Consider the following 23115-nt stretch of genomic DNA (forward strand, 5'->3'; position numbering starts at 1 on the left):
AATTATTCTTGCATTTTAAAAATCTGATTACTAGTATAATTTCAAGTATTTATTCTTTTATTATTAAAATAAAAATGATTCAATTTTATTCATAAAAGTATGCAATCATTTCATTAATGTTTTGTTATGACGTCACATTAAACTATCGTCCATAAACCGACTTTACAGACAACCAATTTTTTTTTTCATTAACCTTATATATCTTATAAAAAATAGAAAGCCAGTAGCTGATATTAAATGCATACAATTTTATTAATGATTACATAAAAACATTCTCTGATAGATGAATGATTAAATGAGCAACTAGTCAAGTGTGAACCAATCATGTCCTCATATATAAGGGAGGAAATGATAGGTACCTAGTTATGAAAATCTGTCAAATTATGTGGTTAGGAATCTGAAATATGTACAAGCAAAATGTGCCATACCAATATAGCAGTTGTATGCTTACAAGTGTGCAGTGATTGCTGAAAATTTTTATTTATTTGGTTAAAGCCGCAGAAGTGTATTTTATTTATTTTACTTTTTACAGCAACAAATGTTCTCATTCCATGGCCTGCTCTGTGAATATCAGGTCACGTAATACTTTGAATTTTATTGTAATTTTGGCAATTTAAAATCTGTAATTTATATGCAGTAAACTAATATAGAAATTTTTATAATTTTGAAATTGTGGTTTTGCTAATAGTGTAGAAGCTTCTTCATTTCATATAATTAGGCTATCTTTCACTACTGGAACCTTTCCAGAATAACTCAAAACTACAAAAATGAGTATCCTGCATAACAAATGTAGTAAAATCAACATAGAAAATAATCGTCAGATAGCAATTACATCTAATTTCATAGAAATATTTCAACACTGTACAAAATTATAAGTATAAAATACTCTCAAATTTACAACATTATTTTACTTAAGCTAGAAACACTGTATGTAACAGCTATTGCTGATTTTATAGAAAAGATACATATATCAGGACACGGATTATGAATCACTTGGAATTTTTTCGTAGAGCATCAAAAACGTTTGATCCATTTAATCATTGTATATTGTTGAATAAATTAACTAAACTGTGAATAGTATAAAATGCACACAAATTATTGTAGCCTTATCTTAATGAAAGGAAGCATATTGTGTCCATTTAGCACAGCCTGAATAATTGGGTCCACATTTTCAATTATAGTATCCAAATAACGACTATCGGGGTTGCCCAAGGAAGCATTAAATGATCTGTCCTATTAATTAATGTTACAAATGAATGATGTGGAAGAAGCAGTACAAAATAAGTCTCTCTTTGGCTTTGCAGATGAATCCAGAATAATTATTAAAATCAAATATTCTCAAACCTAAGAAAATCTGTTTTAAACACTCTAAATAGATTAAATTTTAAATCAAAGAATAAAGGCCAGTCTATACAATTAAGCCTTAATGATGAATTGGTAAAAGAAGAACATCAGACAGATTTAATAGGTATTACTGTCGACAGCGAACTCTATTGGAAGTCTCACAGAAACAACAAAAATTCCTTTCAAAGTAGATACCCATGCCTTCGTAAATGTTTTGGAAACTACTAGAATATTCTAAAAACATCAGTATAAGTTTGAGATCTTAATGTACAGAACATCACATATGTTCTCCAATATTCCAAAATGATCAATGAAACATTACCTCTCTCTCTCACACACGGATACACACACAAACACACACAGAGAGAGAGAGAGAGATAAAGAGAGAGAGAAAGAGAGAAAGAGAGAGAAATGGGAGAGAGAGATAGAGAGAGAGTTACGAGTGGGGAAAACAGGTTCTTAAGGTTAGCCCCGTTTATTTTTATACAGTTTTATTTACTAGGTACTAATATTTACATTATTAATTGAATCACCACACTTAATGTCTGTCCACAAATCACTCGCACTTAAAATTGTTTATTCTCATATCACTAATTACCTGTCCAGTCCACAGTTCGCAATCCTCACTGGAGCCAGGCTCAACGGTGGTTCGCCCCCTTACTACGCACCTGTCCTCACACACAGTCTCGCGCCACTCGACAGCACTCGCACGGTCCCGTCATTCCACACTGCGCTGCTTGCGTGGGGGGGGGGGGGGGGGGGGGGGAAGGAGAGATCTCTCGTCCCCCTCGCCGAACACGCACTTTACTTAATTCACTTGTACAAAGTCTAAGAACTCCTGCGGAGGCCTGGTGTAGCCGCTCCATGCCCTTGGCAGTCTTTCGGGAACCAACTGGCTGACCCGACACTCAAAAGCTTCCAGAATAACAGCGCTTATTAAAGCCACTCCAAGAAAGATTCCCAGGATGCAAAGTGATAGATAACAGCGCAGAGGAATGAGGGCACGGGGGAAAGGGGGGGGGTGTCCACGAGGCCGGCCCACTATAATTCCCGAAGGTATGCACGCATGACTTCAGTGGTGCAGTGCAGGTTTCCCGGGCCAGACTAAATTTGACCTTTATATTTTAGTGTCCGAGGACACGTTACATAGTATAGTATAACGACTCACTTGCGCTCGAGATTTTTTGTACATTTATCTCACATTTGAGAACACGTATGATCAGTTTTCTTCTTCCTTATTTAACCTTTCACGTTGCCCTGCATCTAGTTCTATATAATGCAGCAAAAATGTTTCAAATGTTTTTAACTCAATACCACCATTGAATAATTTAGAACGAATTTCATACTACACCTACTAAGGTATTTATTTATTTGCTGTCTTTTTTTTTACATTAGGCTATATGTATTCCCTTACGCTAGTAAGTAATTGCATAAAAAAAAAAATAATTTTACACAAAGGTTAAGATATTATTTAGAAGGTTAATATAGTATGAGTGTTATTTTTAATTTTTTTTTATTAAGTTATGTTATATTTTGTGGGCCCAATTGGTTAATAAATTAGGTTCAACGGTACAAATATTAAACCATTATATTATTAACTTCAATTGTATATTTTATATAAGTGTAATACATCTTCTCCGAGAATAATATTCACAATTCGAGTCGCCTTAGCAAACGTTTTAAACACTACATTTGATATTCACTTCACAACAGGTCTAATGTGTCACAAGACAATTCGCCAAAATGTAAAATTTTCATAGACAAATTTCACATTGCAGTCCGGGCCAGGGGCGTAGCCAGGGGGGGGTTTTAGGGGTTCAAACCCCCCCCTTAGCACCAAATATTTAATTAATTTCTTATTCATCACTCAAACAAATTTCATATTAAAATTAATAACATTTTTACCATTACAATATTTAAATTTAAGTACCAAAAACTGCTAAAATAGCACTATTTTACACCTTAAAATCCAAATTTTCCCGGGGGAGGACCCCCGGACCACCCGCTTTAATACGGGGGGGGGGGGGGGGGGGGGGGCATGCTTTTTAACACCCCCCATATACAAATCCTGGCTACGCCACTGGTCCGGGCCATGCTGTTAACTTTTGCTCGGATGTTTTGAACTAGAAATTTCGACCACAGGCAGCAGCATAAACCTTTGTGGAAAAGCTTTTTTGTGCCTTCGTCTTCGCCTGAGATCAAATGTGACTGTAGCATGTAATTATGGTTTTTTTCCGTTATAAAGTAACACTGAACGTTCACCGTTTGCTTCCAAGCGACTATTTCGTTAGTAAACGGAGTCATCTTGCATTTTAGTTAAAGGAAATAATAAACCCCAAAAACCTTCATTTTTAAACCCTATTATCAAAATTTTCTGGTAAATCACCAAGAGCTATAATTTCGTACTCAAACATTTCTCAGATCCCAGAAAACTTTGACGTGTTTACTGGTCACTTGTACATAACAGTAACTGATTTTTATGTTAGCCCGCACAGTCAGGACTGTTATATGCAGTTTGCAGTCACTGCAAAAGAATTAAGTAAAAAACTTTAAAAACATAAAAAAAAATTTTTTTTAGCCTTTTAGTATTTAACCGGACATTTAATTCACTGCAGCGGAATTAAGTAACAGAATACTTTATCTAAGATATCTACATGTTTTGCATTCAGTATCTAGTACTTTTATTATTTTCCTTTATTCATCACAATGAAGCACATTTACTATTTTTTTTCCAAAATGGAAAAAACTTGTGCGCATAAAATAAATCACACATCATATACATTGTAATATTGTTTTCAGAAAGGTCAGTGTTTATAAAAAAAAAACCTACGCCACTTCATAAAGGTCTCAAACTACTTATTGTTAACAGTACGAGAGATATGTAGCACTTCAAAGAAATGCAAAACAAAAGATTTTTCCAGGTTTTTACAGATTTTTTCTCTCAATAAAACTAGTTTCTCTGAAAATAAAACTGATTTTTTTTTCTCATTAAATGTATATATATATTTTTTTTTTACAAATATGTGTACAAACAAAACTTACTTTTAAAATAACGACTACAGTAGAACCTTTTTATTACCCCTGTAAATTAACACTGTGGTCCCATATTGCACCAATAATAATGGATTTTCCTTTGAACACTTTCCTGCCATTCGCATTATCATACTATATAGTCTGTGCCATGCAACTTGTCTTAAGCATGACAGTTCCCAACAGAAGTATCCGTTTTACCCATTAATAGAGAAAATATATTACGGATTTAATTTTGGAACAGTTTTGTTTTTAAAAGAGGGGTTATTAATTAATGTTATTGTTTTGATTTTTTATAAACTATGTTTATTCATAAAGCTAGCACATTTTTCAACAAATACAACACGATTTTGGTACAAACTCCATGCTAAATAATTTATAATTATTGAATTTAATACATTGAAAAGATTACATATTTGTAATTTGGATTGAGTTTTGATTAAATATGCAGATTAATTTAATGATTTTTGGTTGCATTTCAGTGCTTTATGATGTACCGTGTTTTATCGTATAATCATACCATTATTTTAGGGTGCGAAAATTTGGTGAAGGAAAATTCTCACATAAACGTCGCATGTTGTTTTTGGTCCTGCTGTTAAATTCCGAGCACTGTGTGTAGGTAGTTTGCCCATATAAAACAATGTATTTTAAAGTTTAAATCTAATATTCTTTTAAATATTATCCAGTAAATTATTTAATTAACACAAATACAAAGTTTTCTGATGTGCAAATCCTTTTTTTTTCTTTTAAAGACTTTTAAAACGTTATAATCATTATTTGTTCTTCTTCGTTGCCACTGTGCACTGCTTATTCATGTTTGGTTATGTTGATTGCCGCATAGAGCATGCGCATGCAGTCGAATATCGATTCGATAGCTCACTGATTGCATGCAACGAGCGCGCTCTGTCTAGTTTCCGAGTTAACTACATTTGATAGCCTGCACTCTTTCATTGGAAGTGTGTACTACGACAATACTTGATATACTTGTGCGTTAGTTCCGGTTCACATTCGAGTCACCGATTTCAATTTTTATATTTTAAAGTTGAACAAAATGCTTTTGTTGCACGACTCATTAAATTAAATGGTTTCACGTGCTTTTGTATACAATAATTTTTAAACAAATGTACTTTCCAAGAACAGGTTTTGTTTTAATGAATAACTTTACCCAGCAAAAAATTCTTTTTCGCATAAAAATCACACCTCCTACTTTCCAAACTTTATTTTAGTATAAAACGTGTGGCAATTATGCGATAAAACATGTTATTAACAAGCATGTATGTGTTATATGGTGTACTGAATAGCTTTTCGGAGTTGTTTCGGTTTTATCGCAACTCACCGTATAATGTTGTCCCTACCCATTAAACGTCACTTGCAAAGAAATCACACAATGATTCTTAAGGGGCCCGCCTACCCGGACACACATACGGTGTGCAGAGCTCAGGAAAAACAACACGATTTCAAACTACTCAAGATATCCGAGTGGGGGGTCTGCTTACGAAAAGCATTTAAGGGTTCGCTGAGGGCCGAAAAGTACTTTTGATGTTGGATTAAGTTTTTAAACTGTATTTCTAAAAGAGTTAAAATGGCTTAAACGCATGTTTTCAGAGTAATTTTTAGGCGTAAAACAACCGGTACAGATTCTTTAAAGCACTTAAGGGACTTGCAATACACCTTTATCTTCATTTCTCGGCCATATAATGTTACGGTCACCGCTCATGTGCACGACGAGAAGACTGCGCGCCAGTCCAGAGGAGACACCGCGCTAGAAGCACCAGCGAGCGTCGCGCTTATCATCCCGCCTCGCCGACACACATACACCCCTGACGAGGCGGGCCCCTTAAGGAACAATGAGAACCATGCAAAGTTGTTTACAAACACTATCAACAGAACAACAGTAGTGGAAGGATACGTAGACAGCTGGTACTACTTTTGAGAAATGTCAAATCTAAGACAAGCTAAAAGACACAAACTGTGATTCCGTGAGTAAAGAAAGGGTTCTACTGGATGCAACTCATAAAAAATACATTACAGAAAAATTCTAAGTTCAATTTTTTTAATAAATAAATTTATGTAACTGTAACAAAACTTTCTGTAGATCTTGCATTGGTACACAGGTTTGGCTAATAATCTGAAATGACAGCAAGTAAACAAACTAACAACTTAAACATTACAGGTTTTTCACTCACAGCATTCGGTGGTGGGGCTCTATAGTATATACTACATATGTTTTCATATAAAATAATAAAATATTTAGAAATTGCAATTTCAAACTGAAATCAAATTCCTGCTGGAAATGCATCACTAAATTAGCAATCTGAATAAAAGCCTTGACTGACATAATACATAAGTAATGATAACCTTACATAGGCTACATGTGTCAATACATAATTTTTCATGTGGAGTATCGGAAACAAGTAGGATACATTATTGTCACTAGATCCAGTAACACGACCATGGCAAGGACATTACACCGAAATAAACCACAGGAAAACATGATGTTCCTGAAATATGTACAAGAGATACAACACCATCAAAAAATTTCCTTAATGAGTTTAGCTATAATATGGAGGTGGTAGACACATGGACTAGTACTTATTTAATTTTTTAATGTTGAAAAAAACAGCATGGAAGTAAAATTAAGGATTAAAAAATATCAGTACAAAACAGATATTTTGCCAACAAATACAGCTATATTCAAAGTAAATAAATTAACAATATGTATTTACAAAAGCTATAGTTCATAATAATAATTGAAACAAGCATTAATTTTATACACAAAAAAAAACTGGAAAGGAAAACATTTTCTTCTTCTTTATGTACATTTAAAAACAATACACTTATGATGACTCACACACAAACATAAACCTTGTACATACATGTCTTAACACATCACATATATCATAAAATAAAGAGCTTCATTTAAAAACGTAAGCAGGAGACCAGGCTTGTGCAAACCATATGACAGACGTTAAAGAAATGCCTCGCCAGTCTCGCTGGCTGCCAGGTGGCAGAGAACAGGCGTAGGTATCACGTGTGAGATATCACGAGCCACGATATCACGAAGTAGAAGAGGAAAATCGGGTACACCGCAAGGGCTTTTCTTCCTGCCGGCTGGCTGTCGCCGAGAAACACCACCGAAGCTGGGGGAAAAAAAATAATATCTGTAAGGTGTAGTCTTCCGCAAATACTGTTGTTTTTAATCCGAATCAAATTTCAAAACGAATATCTATAGCCAAGACGTCATGATGTTATAAAAGTAAATTTTACCACTAAAAAAAACGGATTTTGTCTTTATTGCCATTGAAAATTAAAACACATGTAATAATAAGTACATGTCAGGCACAATTACATTTATCAACTGCTTCAACAAATTGTGGTAAGACGCTTCAAAAGTGTACATTAAACAATACTACTACATACGTATATTGATAAGAGTAAGTTAAATATTTGCAACTAAAACATTCAATAATAATAATAATATGAAATATTAAAAGTCCAAAATTGATACACATGTGCATTTTAATGTGACGTTTCTCTATAGGCCTTTATACATGACTATGGTATAAGATATAGGCTGCTTTTATTTACTTTGAAAAAATCATAGAGATAAACTAAATTATGTTTTTTTTTTACTTCATATGTAACATTTTAGGTTTTTAAAGAAACACCTAAACAAAAAATTTACGAAATAAACTGTGTATTTTAATTGTTATAAAGAGTGATTGAAGCGAATTTCCCTGCAGTTTGTGTTATGCGGTGTTACAAACTTAATTTTGATGTTATTTTGGTTTTATCGCTATTCACCATATAATGTTGCCTCTGAACTTCAAATTATTCACGAATACAAAATATTTTTGAATATTTTTTCTTTTTCATACCTCACTGTAGTCCAAGAAAAAGTAGTCAAAAATACAGTAAAAAGAAAAAGAGTGAAATATGTATGAAAACTAAACAGAGGTATGTAAAATGAGCGAACATAAAAACAAATGCATTTTCTTAAATCAGCAAAATTTTAATGTTTGTTGATCAAACTGATTCATAGGCCAACAATAGTTTTGGTGCCAGGGTATTTGGAGCTGATTTCATATGAATTTGGTGCCCTGAATTCAAATTTGGCATTAGTTTTTGCTACGTTTTAGTGAAATGTACATTTTATGTTATTTTAGGTTAAATCTATTAATCAAATCTAAAAATTAAAACATGTAATTCTTATTATTAAATCAAACAAATATTATATAAATATAATTATATTATGCAAATATTATTAGTATATACTAATATTATTATATATACAAAGATAGTACCAAGTCATCGATGGAAGCAACTAGTCGCTCAATACTTTGGAAGCTCCTTTTTCGTAAACTTCTTGAATGTATCTTGGACAGTCCCTTTTTAAACTCCAGTAACAATCTGCCATCATGTGCGTATCCCATCTTCCTTGATAGCGGTCCTCCGTAATTTTAATATCTTGATGAAATCTTTCACCTTGCTCCTCACTGCTGTCTCCTAAATTTTCAGGAAAATGGTCCAGGTGGCTGTGTAAATAGTGCACCTTAATACTCATGTTGCACCAAAGGGATTTGAAATTTTTAAGCATATTGTTTACCAGTGAGTCAGGGACCGGGTATCTTGCAGACTAAATCAGGATAAGTCCACTTGCTACGGTTGTTTCGACTGACTCCAGTTATATTCACTGGACAGAAATAACAGTCGTCTATGTGGTTTTTGGGTGTTTTCCAAACCATCGTTACGCCGAATTTCAAAATTTTTTTCTTTTCCTGCTGGTCCACTGGCGTAAATGTTCTGTACAAATTTTACAAACCTGATGAGGTGCCCAGGATTTATCCCGATCACCGAGCTTAACACCAAAGTATCCATGATATGCTCTCTTTACAAGGTCACTAACAGTCTTTCTGTTATCTTTTAATGTGTATTCTCCGAATATGTAGAAAAAAAAAAAACCAGAATGATTTACACAACTTCTTCTACTGGAACTCATTTTTTATCAACTTCGATCCATCCTGCACAGCTAAAACTCACATATTGACTTCAAATTTAGTTGAAGCGTTGAAATGGGGTATCCTTGTTACGAAGTGGCTTGAGTCAAGCAGGCAGTTTTACATCTTTTTTCACACTTATCTAAAAAAGTGGAGCTGATAGAAAAAACTAATTTCATATTTCAATGCCCTAAATATAATCCATTCCAAGCAAGTAATATTTCAATTTAAATCATTATTTTGGACTTATGCCATTGCTAGTTTGAACTGTATGTCATAGAGAAAACTATAAGAATGGACAAAGAAAGATAAATACACAATCACACAGAAATTTTAAATGTAAAGACAAAACAGAGAATTTTGTGAAAGGAATTAGTTGGAACATTTTCATAGCATAGACAAAAACAGAAGAATTTCCAGGTCTTGAATATCTATTTAGTATCATCGCTGAGTTTCTTTGTCTGTTGATGTGTTGTCCAAAGTTTTTTTTAATCTGTATTTGCTGTTATTGCTGCAACTTTCCCGTCATTGTCAGTATACAGAGCTACTTACTTACATATGTACTTATGTACTACATCTTACCACACTTGAAATATAAGACCACAATGGAAACAATTATCCAGTGCACAATACAGTTTTGCTGGTAAATAAATAAATGAATGCATGAGAGGATGAATGAACAAGAGCACAAATGAAAAATTTAATGAATAAGGGTATGAATAAAATATTTTATAAATGAAGGTTAAAAAACAATTTTTTTTAATACATACACACACAAGGAATATCTGAAACTGGTTATGTACATATTTCAACCATAAGAAAATTAATCTTAACTTTTATTTTGATAGTTACAGGAAATTATGTGCAACATCACAATATTTAGAATACAACTGAATTTTTTTTTCTCTCCTCCTCTCTTAAGTGCAATTATTTGTAATTGAATCAATAAGACAATAAAAAAAAATATTTTTTTTTTAAATAGTTGGAGTTTTTGAATATTTGCACAGGCCTACCGTACACAGATAAAGAGAGGAAATTTGTGATGGACCAGCGAGCGAGGGAATGTACGGGCTGGGAAAACGGCAGCATCCACAGGAAAATGCCCCGGCAGCAATCGAACTGGACTGACTCCTGGCTGCAAGATGACTAACGACGTGACCACCAAACCACCGTGGGCACTGACCCCACCGCCTACGATGCTTACGGTTTTACATAAATGCCAATTACAATAAAGGCTCTTTAATTCGCCACGTTGAGCTGGATTCAAAATGATCCGTCACCCGCCCGTCCGTCAATCACGAGACCTGGAAAATTCCACCCGTCCGTCAAAACCTTACCAAGTTTTAACCCAACTTTCAACGGAAGGACGGATGAAATAACTTCCCAAATGTTAGCAAGGTACTTATTGCAGGCAACCTTTAATATCTTAAAAAGTTTTTTAAGTTCGTTAATTAAGCTTTTGCCATTAAATTTTATTGTCTTACGTCTGAACACATTTTTTTAAAGTTTGATACAAAAATTTTGTGAGACACGTAAGTGTATAAAATTACTTATGGTAAAACTAAAAATGTATTAATAAATATCGTCAGAGTGAAAAAAAAAATTAGTTTAATAATTTATAAGTGCTTAATTTTAATGATTGTCAACCAATTCAAGATAATTTTTACCACTATTTCAGCTTTATAATCAGTTGGCAAGATTAAAATGGAAAATTATCTGACGGACGGATGGACAGACAGTGGATGGATAGGTAACGGATAATTTTGAGTCCACATTTAGGGATTGCAGCCGGGCCGAATCAGCGATTTTGCACAGGTTATATAATGTAAATATAGTTTCAGCTGAAATACCAAAGAAGGTCACTGCCTGAATCCACTCTGAACGGAAGTAGCTGGATCGGCGCTGGATCAAAGAATGTGCTGAACGGAACACAGGGTGTCTACAAATACCCTGTGAGCCAATTTCAGAAACTTTTAATTATTTTATTTGAAATTTTTTTTTTATAAATTAAAGTGTCATGTTTGCATGTAACATGCCAAATCAAACGTAACACTAAATGAATATCAAATTCGCAGGAATTTGTTGATTGTTATGCAAGAAAGATAAATCCCTTACAGAGATAATTTCCATAAAATTCATGAGGACAGTCTCCAATTATTTTCATTTAATGTGTGTCTTACAATGGAAGTCTAGCATTAAAAAAAAAGTTAACAAAAGGGCCTGGAAATTAATGTTTCGTCACTTCCAAACACTTTGTGACCTGTCCTTCAGTTTCATTACTTTTTCGTGACTTTTGTGAATTGCAAGACACCTTTGAAAAATGCCTGATTCAAGAATGTTCATTTACATGCAGAAATGGGTCAAAAAAAATTCTCAAAACCTCAAATACCATAAAACCCTTAGTATTCGAAGGATTGAATATTCAAGGACAAAGATTCGAAGAAAAATATTGGAGTAAATAAAGTAAAATAAAAAAACTCAACACTGATAGCCCCTGAAGTTTACTAGGTGAAATTTTATCTTTTTCCATACCAAAACATATTGTACTTTTAACATGTAATACATATATACATATATAAATTTAAAGGGTTGAATACTTCAACATTGTAGTTAATATTATTAATTTCATGAATATTATTTTATTTCCGACACTTGAGATCAAGATTCGGATTTGATGGGTGTATTCGAGGTGCTCTTTGGGAATGGAATTTGAGAAAATTGGGATTTGACCCATACCTAGGGGCAGAAAATTTTCGCGAATAAATCTGAACGCCTACTACACTGCAACAAGGTATACCCACACCAGCGGTTTCTTCCTTGTGATTGGCGGCCGTCTGCGAGAGAAGTCGTTGCCTTGTTTGCACGAGCCACTAAGGACGAGTTTGCTTCCACACCGAATTAGTGTGATTGGTTGTTGTAACAATCGACATGCACCTCAAAGTAACTCACCCAATCACGAAACACAGATGATGCTACAGTGTTTTAACTTACAGCTAGTCTCGGGATCTTTTCGCGAAATTTTCATGGCCCTACCAATCACCACTACATATAAAAACCGACTCACCGAACGTCGCCCAGGCGAAGCCTATCACGGTTATCGCGAACCTGAGCGCGAACAGGAAAGTGTTCTGCTCCACGAGCAGGATTATCCGGCAGATGATGAGCGCCAGCGTCGTCGGGAGCAGGCAGTAGCCGAGCACGCACACGCTCTGGAAGAACGATCTGAAACAAGAGAGAGCACGTAACATCTTCGGTACGGTTTGTTTTCGACTTGTTGGCTAGGTCAACACATTTATGGATATAATTTCTGGCATTTTATTTTATTTAAATTTCATTTAATAATTTTTAGACCATGGTTGTGTTTCAGACATTTTCAACATTAAGGTACTGTGAGGGAAAAAAATGGCAAGTGATGCAGTTATACAATTGATCTGTAGAAGAAAGTTCGGTGGAACGTAATCGACCAGTCGTAGAGAATAAATTGTGCAGTAGTTAAGAACATTTGTATGGAAAATCACAGAAATTTCAAAGGTTTACCAAGCTCAGCCTTTAGTAGAGGAGATCTAGTTATAAGGCTGAGTTGCGATTGGTTAGTTTCTCGTGCCACCTGACCACTTTCCGCACCCGGGGAGTGGAAGCAGTCATGTTGAGGCAGTGATGCCAACTGCTAGGCACACCCATCAGTAATCATATTTACGCATGCAATAAAACACACATAAAGAAAATGTAATCAAAGTTCAAGCCAAATACTAGGCTGTACAATATAACTAAGGCATTTATAGTAATGAGTCATTCCATATATTAAATAATTTAAAATACACACAGATACAAAAAAAAGTAACATTAAAAAACTAAAAAAATTATATTTAGGAGTTAAATTTATGTTAAGTTCATTTCAAAATGTCTTTGTTATAATTTAAATTTGATAACAATGGATTCTTGAATCTTTTTGAGGATAAATACTATTTATAGCACACATAATAAGCTGAGCTGGGTGTTATCAAATTTGACTAAAATTATTGTGTTTTAAATGCTGTAACAACCCAGATTACAGCCTTTCTCATGCAATCCAGTAATATTCATTTGTTATAAATTTTGGTCATAGTTCAGGTTAGACGTAAAGTATTTCACTGAGTTTATTGTTTTTATTTTTAAAATTCATAAATTTATTTTTCTAGTATTTTATTTTTTTTGCGGACTTCTTTGTGTGGGAAGGCGCGCTCATGTGATTATTCTTCGTCTTTCCACGACCGAGGCTTTGTTTCACACGCTAGGCGTGTGAGTCACGGTCACGGGAGTGTGAGAAAGAGACAAAATCGCTGCGTCGTGGGAACAGAAGCAAGCATTTCGTGAAAGCCTCTGTTGCCATGTGCCGTGAATGGCTGAAAATTACATCAGCGAGCACAGGTTACTGTCCGCACAAAGGAAAGGAAGGCTGTAAAGTTTAGTCATTGTTCGAGCACCGTGACAACAGATCGTGGTCTGGCGATGGCTCGCGTAATATTGTAGTTTTATTAAAGTAAAACTTTGTGGCTACGGTCCGGGCGACGCCTAACAACCTTTTGTTTTTTTTTTTCCTTCAGACATTTTAATTAATTAGAAATTTTTTGACCGTAGTCGTAGGAAAAGCCCACAGCGAGGCGACAAAAGGGTTTCGTCCAGCCGTCGCTGCCCGGAACTGATCCGGAAAATATAATGTAATTTGTATTAAGAATCTATGTTTCTTTTCTCTCCTTTCTAGAGGTACAGTTTAATTTTTTTGTGTGCTCTGTTGTACGGAATATGATGTGATTTTTACATGAATAAAAAAAAGGTAATGCATCGAACATTGAGTAATAATTTCTTCATGACCTGCTACATAACCTATATGTTCCACTCATCGCCTAATTTTGAGCTAGCCGGAGGTGGTGAGTGGTATCAATGCAACCAACACAAATCCAGCTATAAGCTCGAGATTTGTTGTACGAAACACTGATATAATATTTCTGCCATACCAAGATTCTCTTTCCATAATAGAAAATACCACTTTTTAATCCTACAACTGAAGGTATAAATTAGCAACATATACGGAAAATCAGTAACACTTGGCAGCACTGCAGTGGTCACACGACAGTAGCACCAACAGTTCACATCACTTTGCGGCTCACAAATTTATTTTGATACAAAGCAGTGCAGAGTAATTTTAACAATGGCTGGTCTAGGCCAGGCTGCAGTTACCAATTTTTTGTTTAGTAATTTCGATATAGAAATTTATTTTTACAGCAGCTGTCTAGCCCATGGCGACCATGATTAAATAACCCACTTTCAAAAATTTGAGTCCAACTTGAAATCACTATTTCACCACAATGTCTATAGTAAGGTGTTATCAGACATAAAAAACAGTAACTTTTTTTTCCCTCCAAAATTAAGTACGTACATGTTTCCTCCCAAAAGTTTGGAGTTTAACGTGACCACCATCGACCCGATCCAAACGATGACGAAAACTTCCGCAAACTCGGGACCGCCATCGTTTGTGTTGTCAGATCCAGACGATCCCTGAATGATCCTGGGAACAAACCAGCAAATAAACTTACTGAATAAGGAAATAGTATTTGATAAAACTTATGGCATCAGACAACTTGTTTCATTTAAAAAAAACTGGTCTAATTAACGCAGAGGTCAATAAAATTCCAGAATCCAAATAAAACTGAAGTCAAAATGTATTAACAATATATATTTTTGAGCCCAAAATAATTTTTTTTGATGTGACGACGTCTAATAAATCGATGAACGCCAGCTGCACGCATGAAAAAGTGTCCCGTTATGCATGTTGTCACATTACGCTGTGTCCCGTTACGCTCATTGTACGCTTGCGCCGCATCTATCTCTCTTCCACTTGATTGTAACAACCATTTATTTGACTTTTTCGAGGCACATTAAACTTGAAACACTCCCATTCGTTTCCTACTTTTCCTATCATCGTCCTATCCTTAAAAGAATAACACAGATTGGAACAAGTTAAATAGCAAACATGTATAAAAGTTATAGTTAAAATAATCTCTTCGTTAAAGTAATAAACATATGTATTTGAATTAATGAGTGCAAATAAAAGTAAATTTATCAATATGATTGTAGATTTAATTTCACTCCTTCTTTGTATCCATACAAAATAGTGATAATTCAATAAAAATGATTCAATTTTATTCATAAAAGTATGCAACCAATTTTTTGCATTGGTCAAGGATCTAACCATGAAGAGACATCAAATAAATCAATCAATATATTAATATGTAATTTTTTTTCCTCCAAAATTTCTAAGTTAATAATTACAGATTATCAACATAGCCGTCAAGATGGGCGACAAGATGTTGGATGCTAACACAGCTAATGATCTGGGGATTGACTCTACTGTACTCTTAACAGGTCCTGTCCGAAGGAACAAATACATTATAAAAATTTTACAAGCTATTTTTCAATCACCACGAGTTGAAAACACTATCAAAAATATAATATTTTAATAATATGTTGTATGATTTAAAAACAATATTACCTATATAAAAACTTTTCAAAAGAAATTTTGGAAAAAAAAAAAAAAAAAAAAAACTTTGTGGGCAACTAAATATCAGAAGATGCTTGGCTTGTACCTTCTAGCCCCATTGAAGGAAGAACGTTTCACAGAAAATAGTGGTTGCAGGTAAGGATGTGCAAGTACTTGAAAAATATTAAGTATTCGCCAATAATTTGAAATCTGATATTCACGAGTAATTTTTTTAATTCAAATTGTGTGCACGTGTATATCTATTATGTATTTATGTATGTGCATACACACACATATATAAATTCATTTGTGACCAATATATTCTTACACCTTGTGGGACTCATGCACAAAAACAAATTTTCGAGGGGGGGGAAAAAGTCTATGTGAGATGATTTATTGAGAAATAGATCTGTTTTCTGTAACATTATCTACGCATTATTTTTATATTAAACAAATAGGCAATTATGATTTTAAATTATATATAGTACTCTATTTTATGTATGTAAGTTATATAAATAAAACCAATTTGAAACTTAACATTTTACTGTATTTTGGGTTTTTTTTCCCTACATTTTACACCTCTATGTTTTCATGTATATTCCTCTCTATATAATTTTACTGTATTTTGGAACAATTTATCTTGGACTCCTGAGTGAAGTGTGAAAAAAAAGAGCATGCTTAGCTCAGTACACGTGATACAAGTGAAACTTCTTTGGCAATTCAAACCTCGACTCATAAGTACATTGTGAGGGGTAAAACGGCAGAGAGAGAAAAAGAGAGAAAGAAGACACTTTTCAAAAAAAAAAAAAAAAAACCTTACAGGATTAATAGGATTTAAAGAAAGTATTTAAAAGAACAAAATGAAATATTACAGCCAAAATATCAGCTAATGTTTTGAATTTATTTCCTCAATATTTACACTAATGTTGATATTATAGCTTTCTGGTAACTAACTTTATATCTCTTTGGCCAAGTACGCATTCTCTGCGCTTTTCGCGTCAGAAATGTTTCACTACAATTTATTCACCAAAATGTTGCATTATTATTCAGCCTTGAAATTTTATTCCCAACGCACCCAAAATATCAATGTATGTTAAAATTTGATTTCAAAAACAGTCATTAGTGATGAATATTGTGATATTAGATACTTGAATGAATGAAAAAAATAATATTTGCAGAAAACTAGTCGCAGCCAATTAATTACCTTTGATTTTGGATATTCGACTACATGATAAAGGTGTAATTTAAAAAAAAAAGTAAAAATCTGTCACAAAAAAAAATTAGCCTTAAAAAAAATTGGTTGTCTGTAAAGTCGGTTTACGGACGATAGTTTAACATGACGTCATAACAAAACATTGATGAAATGATTGCATACTTTTATGAATAAAATTGAATAATTTTTATTGAACTATCACTATTTTGTATGCATACAAAGAAGGAGTGAAATGAAATCTACAATTTAATTGATAAATTTACTTTTATTTGCACTCATTAATTCAAATATGTTGATTACTTTAACGAAGAGATTATTTTAACTATAACTTTTATACATGTTTGCTATTTAACTTCTTCCAATCTGTGTTATTCTGTTAAGGATAGGACGATGATAGGAAAAGTAGGAAACGAATGGGAGTGTTTCAAGTTTAATGTGCCTCAAAAAAGTCAAATCGATGGTTGTTCCAATCGAGTTGAAGAGAGATAGATGTGGCACAAGCGTACAATGAGCGTAACGGGACACAGCGTAATGTGACAATGTGCATAACGGGACAATTTTTCGTGCATGCAGCCGGCTTTCTTCGATTTATTAGACGTCACGTCAATAATGTTTATCAGATAATATATCTTCTCCTTAAGTTACAGGACACAAGAGCTCAGTTCTTACGTGGCAGACTTACATGGCCATCAGCGTGCACAGCACTAGCGGTCCCCAAAGGTCCCCTGAAACAAACACATTACCGTTCTGTACACCTGAACACTCCAAAGGTGGGGTAGGGATGGAAATGCCACCATAGTGGTTGCTACAGCCTTGATGGTGGAACAATTTCCGATGTGCGACATCTCAGATTTCGGTACACGGAGAAATTGTGTGAATGGAACGGAAGTAGCACGGAACGGAAACGTGTAACCACGGTGCTGCCAACTGCGGCGGATGGCGCGAACCAAAGTTCACAAAGCCAAAGGGAAACTTTGTATTAAAACATTTAATGAATTTTAACTTGATGGGCAGTATTTTAAATAAAATCCCATATCGAAAATCAGGTCAAAACCTGGGTTATAGTATTTTTTTCAAGTCTTTTTTCACTTTAATCAGAGCCATTTCATGATTCTGCAATATTAAATTATTCAATACTCGATGCAGCTGCTCTGGCAACAAATTTATAGGAGCTGGTGCAGAAACTACGTATGATTCGGACCAAGAAATGTACTCGAAAAACACAATTTTCGTAAATTTATCATGCTCTGCATTATTTTAAAGAATTCTAAGTTAAATTTTGTGTCTGATTTTCGTATTATAAGTGTATTTGCAACATGCGTAAACATGAAATCTGCTCGTTGCCAGATTATATATTACTAGAGACCTGCAAAATTCGCGGATTCATTTCGTGATATGCTACAATTCAAATAATTATACCTTAGTGCTGCTTCTGTCATTGGTTCACTGTTAATCTGGAGGACTGAGGGCCAATTAGAGACCCTCACTCATAGAAGTGTCGAATCACAGGCCACCCAGTCGAGACGACTCACAAGTCAGCAGCCAATGAGCAGTTGGCATTTGCCAGAGTGTGTAGAGTGTAGTAGAGTCTATCCTGGAGGTCATTGAATCCGCAAATTTTGCAGGTCTCTATATATTACTCATCTCTGACGAGTACTTAAAAACTTGCTCAAAATTTCTTTATCATTTAATATTGAAATTTTTTCTTTGTTAAGGCAAATACCACACATTAAGATATTTACACAGCAAATAACAGTGCCGAGTGACAGTATTATAATGTATACTGTTGTAGTCATTTAAAAAAAAAAAAAAATGAATTCAATACTAAATTGTAATGACTTCTCAGGCGAAACTATTTATAGTTATCATAAACTTCTAGGATTTCTCTAAATTATATACTACTATTCTTTAACAAAAACCAAGATGGCATCTTTTTGTTCCTGTCCATCCTACTCGAGGAAAATATTCAAGCATAGATCAGAAGTAGATGGTGTTAACTCACAAACTCACATTCTTTCAGTAAACTTTTCTTTTCTTTGGGGTAGAGGACGTGAAAAAATTTGGTGCCAACAGCTTTCAGGTCTCGTAACTGGAAAGAAAGAAAAAACACATAAATATAAATATATATGACACATGACATACATGTACTCCTAAAATACTAAGAAGTTTATGACACAAACTGTGGGGGAAAAAAAAAAAAGCTTTGAATAGATGTGTACTGCAAACCGAGAATAGTGGCAATTTGATTCCTTATCAATTGATTTAAAACAATTTCATAGAAAAACCTCAAAATCGAACAACCAAGATGAATACATGCCCAGACAGAACAGAAAATTCCATGAAAGGTGATTAATCAGAAAAATAAACCTTCAATAAATAAATAAACTACATAACAGACAAACACAAGTGGGCTTATAAAGATAAGACAGTTGAAACAAGAATAGTAAATACAAACAAACAACAATAATTTCATTTTGATTCCCTGACCAAAAATTTATTTTCCTGACTTTTCGAGATTTCCAAATTTCCTGACTTTTCCAAGTTTTTCCATTAACCATGAGATGCTAGAGAATATGCTACATATGGCATGTTCTGCAATGCCACAGAAATTGAGATGGATCACAGAGATGAATTTTCCAGAACATTACTATACTTTTATCAAATCTGCTGTTTTTAATAATGCACAGGAATGTAACAAATGACAACCAATGAGATTAAATTACATGCTAAGGAAAAACTTATCTAACTAAAAAAATTTTTTACTTCGAGAACATAACATGTCCAGGATTTACGTATATAATAATAATAAACTACAAGTAAAGATAGAATGCCAGATATGCTTGTACTTGAAACAATTTTTGACGTATGTAAAATGTAAACAAACATGACTACCACCATCGCTGCCAAATACTTGGCTTCTATGAGTCACACAAAATAGCATAAACGGAAGAGCTGAGCATTGCCGAGCTAATCCGTACGGGTCCATGCTCGCATGCGTACCATTGCAGATACTCTTTTCCGTGAGATACGTCTCCGCCTACGTGACCCGTCTCCCCTTCCGTGTCATTGTAGAAAATGCCAAAGGAATCAAAATAACTTGATAAATTACCTAAGTTAATATAAAAATAAAACTAAAACAAATGAAGTTAATGTATTGAAGGAATAACAATACCAACCACAGTGTCTCTTATGGGTTCGTCCAGTGTGTTGAATTCTGGCGTCCCTTGCTGCTGACTTCGTTGTTGGTTCGGCACCGTCATTTCACCCTCCACCGAGCCCCCGAAATCATCAAACATCTACAACACAAAAAATATATATATATATAATTATATGCTTCAGCCATGGTTAGCAACTTCACACACACTAGCTGACTTCCTGAAAACTGATCACGACATTAACAACACCAGCTTACACAAATCAGGAAACCTACGCTCTTACTTCTGCCAAATTTTCCCTTTTTTTTTTTCCCTCCCCTTGTGCCATCTAAACATTGTTAACGAGAGGAGAAACAGGGTCGGTAAAGGAATAGCCCAATTAATTGAACACAATTTTATTTCTAATATTTTACACTCTTGACTAAACTTACTTCACTCAAAACGTCTGTTCAATAAACTATTCAATATTCGGTCCAGTTCACAATTCTCTCTCCCCGCCGGAGCTCGGCTCGGCTCGACAGTGGCTGTTTCCGCCGCTCGTCTCTGACCTCGCTCCTCCATCCAACACTCAGTCGTCCGTCGCACGTGCACAGTCCCGATACACCCGTGGATCGTCGTCCACGTTCACACACAAGGTAGTTTTTATTTTATTTTATTTAATTACATCTCTCTGTTGAAACCTATACGTGTATGTAATACAATTGGGGTATAGAGAACGTCAATAATTGCACATATAAATTATAACAAAGATTACAAATTGATAAAAACAAATACGACATATTAACAAATCATAATCACGATACAAACATGATACAAAATGAAAACATACCACACCATATTGAATAACAACTACCTATATAAATTATAAATGATTTTTAAAAGAACTACATGAGTTAAAATATTCATTGATATTATAAAAACAATTCTTATGTAATAATTTCTTTACATTAACCTTAAATTTCTTTTTATCTTGACAGCTTAATACTTTATATTGGTTAGGTTAAAGCGGCGTGGGAAGGTTCATATGAAGTGTTGAAGCGGCTAAATATTGTGGTCTACCGCATCCAAGAGACGAAAGAGGAGACGAAGGATAGTGGTACATTTGGGCCGATCGAGGGACGCCACTGTTCCGGGTGCTTCGGGCGTCGGATCGACCCGGACGACGCAACAAGTCAAAGATGTGCGAGGCCATTCCAGAAAAACAGCCGACGGGTACAAAAGTGGCGATGCCAGCCAGTGAAGAGGGCGAGCGAACCCCTTGTGAGTGATGAGAGACGGGTACATTGAGACTGTGCTGGGTGCGACGGAGGAGTGAGTAGTGTGAGGCAGTGTGTCGGGACAGAGGCCAGACATAAGAGACTAGCAGTAGAGACAGCCACTGTCGTGTCGAGATCTAGTGGAGGGAGAGTAAAATGCGGACTGGACAAAATACTGATTTAATAGTGAACAGATGTTTTAAGTGTTAATTTAACTGACAGTGTAAATAGTAGTTAGCAAATAAAAACTGAATTTAATTATTTGGGCTATCATTTCTGAACCTGTTTTTCCACTTGTAACAGTAAATTTTTCCTTTCTCATTGATCAATATTGCAAGATAATATACATGATCACAACAAAAAAACATATGTAACATGCAGTATCAACTATAAAATGTTTTCCTGAATTATAAACAGTTTACAGTGTTATAATTTCCAACTAAGTAACCAACACTCAAGTCTGAAATGGTTAACTAATGTTCATGTATTTGATCAAACTTTCGAGACATGCATTATTAATTGTGATCGGTTAAAAGAATATAGATATTAGATTATGCTTCAAACTAATACACAATTTTTTATCTTCCTTAAGTTTAATTAATGATAGTAAAAATCATATATGGATTATTAACAGCAAGCAAATGTAATAAATACAAAAAAAAGGACTCTATTATGTTTTAATGTTTGAAGTCTTTAAGATAATGCTTTGTGTGAAAACTCAATGATACTGTTGTGTAATTATTTAAGTTCTGCTATCTTCTACTTAATTGTATTTATTACTTTCAAATAATTTACTTGAATGTGTAAAAATAATGACTTGAAAATAGTGTGTAAAATCTTTAAAAACAAACAAATGACTGCCGAAAATATGTTTAATTTTCGAGACACCAGGTTGTGTTAGCATCAAAAGAATTTGGACATTCTTTCACAACTAGTTTCTCACTACTTAATACAAATTTTACATCAAAGGATCCTTTGGTTAAGGGTGCATAAGTAATGGAATATCCCAAATATTCAGAAACAGCATATATCTCTCTTTATTTCAATTAACAACTGCTGGTGTCACAAGAGGACCCCTCACATCATTATAATTATCTGCATGCTCAATTTAAGGTTTTAAGGTGACTGTTTACTGCTTCCTCTTATAAGTGAGTTTCCTTTTTTTTTTTTTTTTTAAATGTTTCTCCCTTGTGTACCTCTGAGTATGTGTCATTCGCCCACTCAAAGCAGCTTCCAGAGCTTTAACCAAATCAAAATAAAGCTCTCTTTAACAACACAAGGGCAGTAACAGTACTACGTTTTCAAATGAAATAGTAGCAACACCCAGCATCTTTAAGGAAAATGTGACTACAAAACGAAACTTCATAATGTTCCTACTATAACAACATTCAAAAACTGAAGTCTTACATCAAGTTTTACTCCTCTTCCTGGATCCATTTTAATGAGTAACAAATCTAATCCACATGCACTAGATAATCTAAATAACACTATTCCACAGTATTCGTTGAATAAACAATTCAGCTGAGTCTAGCCTCGTTTACAATTCCTGTAATGTTGGCAAACTAGCTGAAAACCGCAACAGAAAACAAATGGTATGCAATAC

The 23115-nt window shown here is 34.3% G+C and overlaps 1 protein-coding gene across 1 annotated transcript; it reads right to left on the minus strand.

The window, feature by feature from the left end:
* Positions 1-3384: 3384 nt before the first annotated feature.
* Positions 3385-23106, minus strand: LOC134541422 (protein YIPF6). The gene is made up of 7 exons (XM_063384864.1): positions 22920-23106; positions 20278-20397; positions 19112-19190; positions 17784-17826; positions 14788-14916; positions 12436-12593; positions 3385-7514 (listed from the first exon to the last, which is right to left on the minus strand). Exons 1-7 carry the CDS (start codon positions 22947-22949, stop codon positions 7402-7404), a joined length of 672 nt encoding a protein of 223 aa, XP_063240934.1. The 5' UTR covers positions 22950-23106; the 3' UTR covers positions 3385-7401.
* Between the last annotated feature and the right edge of the window lie 9 nt (positions 23107-23115).

The sequence above is a fragment of the Bacillus rossius genome, chromosome 18, assembly GCF_032445375.1.
Source record: "Bacillus rossius redtenbacheri isolate Brsri chromosome 18, Brsri_v3, whole genome shotgun sequence".
NCBI lineage: Eukaryota > Metazoa > Arthropoda > Insecta > Phasmatodea > Bacillidae > Bacillus > Bacillus rossius.